General features: G+C 44.4%; 1 protein-coding gene across 1 annotated transcript; it reads right to left on the reverse strand.

Moving 5' to 3' along the window:
* Positions 1–273: 273 nt before the first annotated feature.
* LOC149336117 (uncharacterized) lies at positions 274–10,384 on the reverse strand. Its single transcript, XM_089554662.1, has 5 exons — positions 10,265–10,384; positions 9,678–9,813; positions 7,392–7,531; positions 4,158–4,266; positions 274–1,603 (listed from the first exon to the last, which is right to left on the reverse strand). Exons 1-5 carry the CDS (start codon positions 10,332–10,334, stop codon positions 1,198–1,200), a joined length of 861 nt encoding a protein of 286 aa, XP_089410788.1. The 5' UTR covers positions 10,335–10,384; the 3' UTR covers positions 274–1,197.
* Between the last annotated feature and the right edge of the window lie 413 nt (positions 10,385–10,797).

A 10,797-nucleotide genomic window follows, 5' to 3' on the forward strand; every position in this document is an offset into this window, starting at 1 on the left:
ATGTGGATAAGTGATGTGCAGGTCGAAGAGCACATTTATATGCTCTTCAAGATTCTGCATTGAAGCATAGCCTCAAAAAATCTCTTAAACACCTCGCTTAGAAAAGAAATTTAAACACGATCTTCCAGCCTTACCACTTCTACGAACTCAAATTTTATCATTTTTAAGCATCTGAAGAAAGGTTCTTGAATATTTCACTCCTGCGATGCTGTAAGTGCACCATGATACGTGAATAATAAATAAATCAACAGTCAAATTTATTTGCAAGCAAAAAAACCCTTACAGACACCACGCAAGAAAGATACAGATCAAAATGCAAATCTGTAGGTGAATGTCAAAAGCACTAGCCTTACAATGAAGACATTTATGTGCTATACAGCCAACTGACTAAACCATCTGCGACACAGAGAAATGTGCCACAAACTTTCCGCTTTCGTTAGGCTATATTAAGCTCCTGATACTAAATCAAGGACAGGTAATCAAATTGAATGCAGGTACGTTCGCTTGATTACCACCTTAATATTTTCACGTTGGATTGAGTTATTACGATGAAAATACAAATAAATCTTTAAAAATTTATGATCCGTTCATTTAGTGTATTTTGTACTAGAAAACAAAATACGCGTCCCAACTTTGCGGCAGCTAAGTATAGATTTGTCATTCACGAATTAATTTCCTTTACCGATTTTCGTGTCCATGCTACAATGGGCCAGCGATTCCACTAGTCGGCATAGTGCAAGGGAAGGGTCAGTATATCATGGGGTATTGACCCTTACAACCTGAACAGCCAATTACCCTGTGACTTACAAATACCGGTAGCAGTTCTTCTCCAAAGTTAGTGCAGTACACAGTATGTGCACCCTCAAAACTAATTTTTGTGCCTTGAAATTCAGGATCGGACGGTAGCTTTCAGTCTCATCGCAGTGAACACACGTACTGCTCGCGAAAACAAGCGAGTCACATTGTTGCAACAACCGTTCCCATCAGTGACAGGCGTCCAAAGTCGAAGAAGGCAAAACAAGCAAATTTTCGTGAAACTTGCACTTGCTTAAACAAGCTTCCGCTCTTTTCCAGCACAGCCAGGAGCTCAGGCAATGGGGATCATACTCTTTTCTTTCCATACTTGTCACTGTTACCAACTGTCTCCTCCGCTGCCTTATAGAGACTTCTCCACATTTTAGACACTTCTAGGCCACTTTAAATGCGCAAAAGGGCAGCTGCAACTAGAACAGTGGCTCCGAAGGCGTTGACGGGGGAAGCCCCACTGTAAGGACCTTCCGTGTGGTCTTTTGAATGTTGTGTGGTGGGAATCGCGCTTGAGGAAGGTTCCTTCGTCGGCTCGGGGGTCGGCTCCGTGGTCGGCTCAGGAGTCGTCGTGGTCTCAGTTGTCGCTTCTGTCGAAGCCTCAGTGGTGGGAGTGGTCGGTGTGGTGGCCTGAGTGGTTGACGGTGTTGTCGGCTCCACCTCCACCGTCTCGTCGAACCAGTTGAGTTGGGTGGCGGCATCCAGCGCCAGTTTCACCGTGTCCAAGTGTTCGGCGCTGCTGAAGTTCTCGCATTTTTCAACCGCCTTCTTCACGCAGTAGCTGGCGTCTTCGATCATTCTGCATGACACAAAAAAAGAGATGCGTCTAGGGTAAACTGTTTCTGCGCAGAAAATTCTTGTCGAGTTCACCGATGCTAAAGAACAATATTGCGTCATTAACGCACAAGCCAAGAAAAGGAGGATTTATATGGTGCTCAAAAAGCATGTTATGTTTTTCCTTTCACTACAAGCCAAGGGTAAATAATAGAGCGACCTATTTTTTTTTTCATACAATTTTTCTTCATGTTCCTGTTACAGCGTTGACACCTGCACGTCATTTCTTTCTTCGAGATGTCAGCATAAGGTACACCCTAAGGTACCCAGCATAAGGTACTCTCTATAGCGAGCAGTTACTCTGTCGGCGTTACTAAAGGCTTTGTTCATGTTCAGAACAGTAGCAACATGTTCATATAACATCAAAAAGCATTAGTAGCACGTTGCCCAAACAATAAAAGGGACAATACCATACCAGCCACTACGAGAGTGGTCTATGTTCCTCACATGGCGTGTTATACCAAGGAGGGAGATGATCGACGCAACGTATTTTCATTCTGCCAACGGTACAGTGCCCCAACCTCGCACACACACTCCCAGCGAAAACGATAAATTAATTCCTTGCTGTTCTTCGTTCGCTTAAAACGGACTAAAAGTAAAGCCTACTGCTTAAAGGAGGATTTGAGGGGCAGTCATGCGTATTAGAAAACACCGCCTTAACCCATTGCACCACAGAAGCAACGTACTTGAGCGCTTTAAATTGTTCTCTTACCATCCTGAGAAATGGTCTTATTTTTTCCGTTGTATTCTGTTGTATTTTCGTTGCATTTTTATCCTGTCGGATTCCGTCCATCATGCTTCTTTGGCCCTATACACCACGAGTCTTGCCTTTTAATGTTCTTCCGCCGTTTTTCTCGTCTTTAGCTACATCGTGTTTTTACTGTTTGTGTCTTTTATCGCTTTTATGACCCTTTACATCATTCTGACGTTTGCTGCAGCTGATAGGTGGTGTGGCAGTGTGCCTATATATTACGTTTTTCTTTCCACAAAGGAATCAGTTGTCAGTAGCGCGTTGTCTTGTCCATCTTACTTGTGAATGTCTCGTAATTTGAGCTAACCTTTGTACGTAGAACTATGCACCGACTAGCAAGTGTTACTTGAGTAAATGACTTCTTAAATACACTCTTTCCGCCACAGTGGCATTGACAGTTTGTAAACACGCATTCGCGCGAGGATGCTTAAACCACGCACCAAATAACTTATTTCGTTTCGGCACTACATGGCATGTAATGCCATGTCAGTGATTTGCTACACGTAATTCGAACCTTTTAATTATGCGTACTGAAAAAAGAGACTGCCGTTATTCAGGAGGCGAGACAGACCATTTTGGAAGGAAAAAAATTCAGGGCTCTGGCAACCAAACCGTCTTTCTTTTTCTTCCTGTTGCATGCGTACAAGAAAGATCACGACCACCTCACAATCATAAAAATAATCGGTGCGCACTGCCAGAACAGGCCATGCGCATGTACCTAATGCAGTTGGTGGTACAGCTTCATTGCGATTTGCTGCCAAGAAGATTTCCCCCGATCACTATTTTGCTTTTCTAACGCGTTGTGTAACATTGCTTACAACAGGCACGAGGTTCAATGACGCGTTGTCACGGAATCATCTGAGCGCGTCCTTGGTACAAATTCATCTAAACAAGCGCGTACCGGCTCAAATAACCCTGACGGTTGCTATGAATCAACTAGGTGCCCATGGACGAAAAATAGTTGGGTTATTGGGGTTTAACGTCCCAAAGCAACTCAGGCTACGAGGGACGCAGTAGTGAAGGGCTCCGGAAATTTCGACCACGTGGGGTTCTTTAACGTGCACTGACATCGCACAGCGCACGGACCTCTAGAATTTCGCCTTCATCGAAATTCGACCGCCGCGGCCGGAATTGAACCCGTGTCTTTCGGGTCAGCCGCCGAGCACCGTAACCCCTGAGCCATCACGGCGCGGGGACGAAAGATAGTATTACCCAGCAATATTTGGAGGAAACCAGGATTTCGCACTGGGAGCTGCGCACTATGAGGATGGTTGACTCTGGAAGAACTGAGAGTGGTAACCGTAGAAGAAGGAAGGAGATTAATGCCTTAAAACTGCTACTGAATCTCGCGTTGCACAGTGGCAACCATCCTGTAAGCTCTTTTTTTTTTACATATTCCTTCGTATCCGCAGTCTCCACACGCACTGTAAATTGTAAGTTGTGGGGTTCAACATAGCGAGGCAGCGCATGGGCTATGAGGGATGCCGTAGTGGAGGACTCCGGATTAGTTTAGGCCACCCAAGATTGTATAACATGCTCTGACATCATACAGGACACTAGTGTTTTTCCATTTCGCCTCCATCCAAATACGGCCGCCGCAACCGTGATCGAACCCGCACCCTTGGTATAAGCCGATAAACACCAAAGCCACTGAGACATCGCCGCGGGTCTCCGGTTATATTCATTCGCCATCATCCAAACTTGGCTTCGCTCCCCTTTCGGACTTGCTCACTCGCGGCAACGATTCCCGCCGAGATTCGGTACTTACGCGTAGCTCTTCTTCCTGAAGTTGTAGAGGCTTTGGGCAGCAAGCGGCCTTTCAAGCGCACAGTTGTTGATGGCATCGTGGTTTAGACATATGTGCAGGAAGCTAGGAGCTAAAAGGAAAGAGAACCATACATAAGCGCTGGCGTGCGAAATGACACAATTTCTTAATTAGTTTACCCGGTACATTTAGGCAATACAAGTCCGCTGAGACATGTGTCGGCGTTTATCCCGTCAAAGCTCAGACAGTTGGTTGAGACGAGGAGCCTAATTACCTACCACAGTAGCTATGTAGCTATGTACAGGGTCAGTCAAAAGTTCCAAGGCCACAGGGTTTGCTTTTGAGCAGCATAGTCGGGCTGTTGAGAAACCCTCGAAGCTCAAAATATCTGTAGAGAATAGAAGAAGGATGGTTCTACCATCTGAAAACCTCGATAGCTCTATTGGAATCTTAAGTGCCAGGATATACCGATGAAAAGCGGACCATGTGGCCTGGGAACTTTTGACTGACCCTGTGCATATCCAGCAATTGTGGAAGCAAGCATTTTTTTTACGGGAAATAATTCATGAATGCAACTTCCTTATATATTGCAAGCTTTCACTACAACAATCAATATATCCGCAAATCTCCCGTCGGCAGGCTTGAATTTTTTTGACACTAACGTTTTTTCCGTCGTCTAAAATGTTCTGCATTGGTTTTCTATGGCAGTCTTAACCGCTCGATGCGAGCGATGGAAAAAAATTAAAAAGACAGATCTTGATACTTATCGAAAGGATGGACCATGGTCTCTAATATTTCTTTAGTAGTATTTTATAATATTCTAATGTTTAAAATTTTTATCCAAAAACGTTGCCCATGTGACGAGCACAGTTTAAAGAGAATGGAGGGGACACTTAAGCTCGGCCTTAAAGGGCTACTGAAGCGGTTTTAGAATTCGATGAGTTTAAGGTTGCCGAATGTGCGAAAGGTGCACGTAAAGCCTGCGAAATCGTTTTGCTCTAGCATTTAAAATGGTGGTGTAATCGCCGAATAAAGCCGTCGTCGGCGTTCAGGCTTCTCTGAAGTGCACAACGATGGGCAGAGTCCCCGATAATGACGTCACGTATGACGACCCTACGTTTCCAGCGAAGAAACGGTTATTCCATGGAAGAAAACCGACGCCATGGAAAGTGAAGCTCACGATGCATTGTTTGGCGCCATCTGACGACACAAAGCAGCATGCAGGCGTAAGCAGCAGACATCTGAAATTTCGGCAACAATGACGGCAGTGCCGAATTTCCCCGCACTCCTCCAACGTAGTGAGGAGAAGCCTGAACATCGTCACGGTTTTAATTGATGATTATGACATCAGTTTAAATGCTAGTGCAAAAATACTTTTCATGCTTTATCTAGAAGCTTGATAGATTGGAATTCTTGAATAGTCTCGAATTCTCAAAAAACTGTTTCAGCTTCCCTTTAAGGGTATGACGCGATAGCGTAGTGAGTTAATTCCCATATATGCAGAAGGTCATTCTCTACTTTGAATTCATAGATCCCTGGGAGTCCTCGTATCTCTTCCGGCACAGTGTTGCAGCGGTTAAGCGATGCGCCACTGCCCTGCGATGGCAGGTGCTCCCAGCGGTGGGCCGTGTGCGACTCAGGTTTATCTACCCGAGCGACCAATAATTATTTTAACCGCAATCTGCCACGATGCGCAGTTTGCTTACTATCCGCAGGGCAACCTGCTGAAAAAAAAGTTCTATGATGCAATAACCTCCTGGATCATTCATCATAGAATATCATACAATCTGTATGATATATCATATATCATACAGTTCGTATGATTTATCATATAGATTGTATGATATGTCCTACAGATTGTATGATATTCTATGATGAATGATCTATGAGGTTATTGCATCATAGAACTTTTTTTCAGCAGGGCAGGTTGTGATGACGCTGCAAGGTCACGTGACCCACCTGCCTCCTAGGTTGCTCTCTAGGGACCACCCGCCAGAGCGATGCCCGTGATTTTTCGCTCACAACGCCGACAACGCCGACGCCGTATTTTCTGGAGAACTCAGGACTTAACGCTCTCGCGTTAAAAATCAAGAGTGGTACCGCGCGCACCTACTGTAGATCCTGGTTTCTCAACTTCGAATATAAAATACACAAATCACTGGGGACATATATTGCGGATATTATTTTCATGATTCATTGTTTACTTTTAATTCTCCCGCGTCAATAGAATTGGATTCCAAAACGGGCAAATAATTCGCCTCGTTCGGGATGAGCATCCACGTCACGGATGCCAGCTGTTAATCTTGTTTCCACCAATTTCTTCACTCAATCGACCCACATCTTAGATCAAGATTCCCACCCAGAATTCCTCGACATCTGGAAACACTTTATCATCGACTTCGTCTGAATGCTGCATATACAAATGGCTTGCGATACCGTTTTGGACAAATGAACAGTCCGCACTGCGACAACTGTGCCTCGATAGAAACTGTGGAACATATCTTGCTTGAGTGCCCTGCGTATGCTAACGAGCGTGCATACTATGAACATTGCATGCAGAAGCTCTGCCCAGTGCCCCTAACAATGGATAAAGTTTTAGGTCCCTTAGCCTGCCTTAGGCAACAGAGACTTGCAATGAACTTTCTATTCACATATTTAAAAGACATTGGACATCTCGATAAGCTTTAAATTCACTTGCGCGTTACCTTCATGCATTCTTCATGCAGTGAACTTCGTCAGCCCATTTGACGGACTATGCACTCCATCATTCCATAGGTTACATCAATACTCGCCATTGCATCCTTAGTACCCATTTCATGGCCGCATTTTATCTTCGTTTTTTTTTACCTCTTCCACACTGCTCTCCTTCTGTCTTTATCTCCCAAATTCCCCTCCCTACGCAGAGTAGCATGCCAGCGATTTTTCAACGCCGGCTAAATTCTGTGCTCTTCATTAAAGAGTCTCTCTCTCTCTCTCTCTAGGTGCAAAAGATGAGAGGGCGGAAAGAGCAGTTAGAAACTACGACCGCCAAGGTGCTAAAATTTCAGTTCTTTTTTTCCAGGACATAAGGCGTCCATTTGTTGAACCTCTCCGAATAACTTCACGAATTAATTAGTGAGCGGCTTCTGGCCCTGCATGGTTAGGGACCTTCTTGCGTTGCCGGCCACTTAACGGGCTCCTCATTCCCGAGCAATATGAGAAGCGGGTAGGAGATTCCACGAGTCGGAAAATACTCACCCAAGCATGTCTCCATATCGACGCTCAACCTCCGGAGATAATCGTAGCCGAGTTCATGGATACGGAACCGGCGCTTGTCGTTTCCAAAGCATCCCGAGTAGAAAAGCTTGCACTTGGGCTCTAGCGGTAGTTCCTCCTTGCTGCAAGAAATCATTGTTTTCTGCATCAGGTTTTAGCCGCAGTTTCTGCGCTCGATAAAAGAGAAGTAATAACATGTAGAATAGTTAGGGATTTCCCACTATCATATATATGAGCGTGCGAAATCCGTAACTTTGTCAACAGTATTAAATAGTCAATTTTTTTCTAGTTCCGACGTATACAGACATATTTTTCTCTTTTGTAGTATTCTTCTGTAGTACTGTAGTTTTTCTGTAGTGCTTGCCTATTGCTTGTATTACTTTTCTGTGCTAAGAAGAAACCTTTTGCTGTCACTACAAGAATTTCTGTTGTTACTGCATGTTTTTTGTCAGAAACATTACAGAAAACCAGTTGTTTTTCGACTGCGATGTCATTGGCGAATTGTGAGGAGTAAAGCCATGTGTGCAGAAAATAGGCAGGTTATCAAGTTACATCAGCGCCCCCTGTGTTTATTCCTGCAGCGAAAGCGCTGAAGGAAACTAGAGTACATTTCCTAACCGCTACGAAATTCCAATACACCTTATATTCACCTCCCCTAAAGAACAGCCGTTTTTGCTGTAGGTGATGGTGACCGTATCATAAGGTTTTGCTTCATTGTAGATTTTTGTAGTATATATGATCAATACTTGACTTCTGTGCCGTGTTTACTGGAAAACCAAAATAGATCTTCCTCTTAAAGCTATAACTCATGAAATTATGAATGTCCATAGCACATGGAGAGGAGGCAAGTACAAATCTCATACGCTAATTAAGCAATCTCCTCACTGTCCTCGTTAAACACACTCCTCAGAACGCCAAAATTCTTCAAAGCCATAAGAAGTTGAAAAGCAATATGGCGTGTCATCTATAAAAGCTATCTGTAGATGGCGTATCATCAGCCTGCAAAACTGTCAGCATAGCACTAAAAATACAGTGTGCATGGCTGTACAAAAGACTAACTGCAGTAACGGTTCCTATAGAGTAGAAGGTTGTCCCATATGCAAGCAATGCGTATATGTACCACAAAAGATGGGAATAATTCTACGTTCCCTCTGAAAATTTCTTGATCGGCAGAAACGGTGCTAGCCCTCCTAGGAGTGTCATCTTCGCCATCTGAAATATTAGCAACCACTGTGACCTTGTATGCAATGCTGAAAGAGCAGCATCCACAAAAGGAGGCAGGGGAGCTCTTTAGTATTAACAGGAGGCGTTACCCAGGCAATATGTTACTGGCGGGCTACTGCAGATGTCAGTAATAAGAAATAATTTGTACTCACTCCCACAAAGTCAAGCACAAACTTATGCACACGTTATTTAACCGGGGTGCATATGAGTTCTGTGTCCCTAAGCTATCTTCAAAAATCCTTCATCGCACGCCACGCTCCACTACTGAACTTGTTTGAGACCGAAGTCATCATACGGTTAGAGATATCCGAAAGGAAAAAATGTCGGTTATGGGAATAGCTTAGCTTTCTCAGTGAGGCGCGTCTACCCTCGCTTGCATCTCTCTTCTTGAATCCAGTACTTAGGCCAGGCAGTAATTGTGAATGCAGGGTGCGCGGCCAAGCTAAGCAAAGAAAGAAGCCTCCCAAGCCTCAAATCTGCTGGCAGGAAATTCTTTATTTTGTTTCGCTTAGCAACGATGACCTCCATATTTCTTCCTGGGCTAAAGATATCCGAAAGCAAAAAAAAAATGGCGGTTATAGAAATGGCGTAGGGACGTATCAGCCGGCATTGTGGGGGACAGAGAACTACGGTCCGCCCTCCCTTCAGCCAGAATGATTTATCGGAAGCCGATTTATTGGCGTCAATAGCTCGGCGGCGCACGCAATACTGTGTGCAAGCTGTCTGCAAGAATGAAATGCTTGGTGCAATAACGGAAGATAACGACAGAATTTGCGCTAGGTCGAATCAGTAACTACACTAAGCTGCGTGGGATTGCAGAACTCAAAAGCTGCAGCACGACTGGTTGCAGTTAGATGCTTACGAGCACAGCTCAATGTCAAAAGAAAGAAAGCACACATAACTAGGAACTCTGAACAACTTAGGATTGCGAGAGTCTTCCCGGGGCGGCTGGGACTAGAGGCAAAACCACGCGCAAGAATAAGTCATCAGTTTCAGTCACTCAAGGTAGAAAGCACGAAAATATAAGGGCATATTTGAACTTACTTGGCACAAAAGTTGTCGAATATTTTGCTCCCCTCCGGGTACTCAGGCAGCAGACGGTCGACAACAAACTGCTTGGAGAGATCGTGGTAGCATTCGTAGGCTAGGTCGACGCTGCAACGGACGCTGCTGTAGACTCCTTTGAGAGAGAATACAAGACATGATAATGATTGGTGGAGGTATAGGGCAAGGTGTAATGATGATATTAGAAAAGTTGCAGGTATAGGGCGACCATTGCTGGCGTAGGGATGGGTAACTGAATCTATGGGAGAGGCTATTGTTCTGGTGTTTATTTACCCTATGTAAAGCTGTTGTGTACTAGACAAAGTATAAAACTTCTCTGCTAAATGCAGGCGATATGTACTCTGAAAACTTCTAGGAGAATATATATATTCCCAAATTCTTAGTAAAAAAAAGACAGTCGTGTGCAATCAGCACTAAATGAGGCACCGCATAGCATGAGCCTATACTTTGAAGCACGTATTCATTAGAACATGTTCAGTGAAAGCGCGACCTACCGTAATTAACTATCACAAAACAAGAATATTGAAGGAATAATGCTAAATTCCAACCATGAAAAAACTGTATACCTTGGGCGGCAACAGTTCCGGCGAACAAGATGCAGAGTACCGCGACCAAGTTAGACGTCTGGGGGGCCATGTTGTTTAGCAAAGGAGTATCCGACAGACGAGCCCGACTACCGCTGTGAGTGTATCATGTTCCATCTTTATACTGGACTCGAGAAGATACGAACAAAAAAGGAAAGAAACGAACAACATATCTCTGTGAGCCTGAGAGGTCGTTCACGCCCTCCTGATCGCATAGATTACGCGGGGCGTAGGTAGTCCGCTGCACTTGTTGCTTATCTCACACTTTGTTTAGCCAGCTCTTTCCCCAGTGCAGCGGCCAGACATATTTACTCCTCCCCCCAAAAAATTAGGAATAAAAACGCTGAAACATATATTGTGACGACTTGTTGCCAACCAAGCATTTCGATAACTGAACATGAGTAGCAAGCTCCACCAGCGCTACTGAACGCTCACTGCCCCGAAGGAATACATCGTCAAATCATTTGGAAACTTGGTCGTCTTGGCATGACATGTTATAACACCTCGCCATGGTG

This window comes from Amblyomma mixtum, chromosome 7 (genome assembly GCF_055824585.1).
Source record: "Amblyomma mixtum isolate Tamu chromosome 7, ASM5582458v1, whole genome shotgun sequence".
Classification (NCBI taxonomy): domain Eukaryota; kingdom Metazoa; phylum Arthropoda; class Arachnida; order Ixodida; family Ixodidae; genus Amblyomma; species Amblyomma mixtum.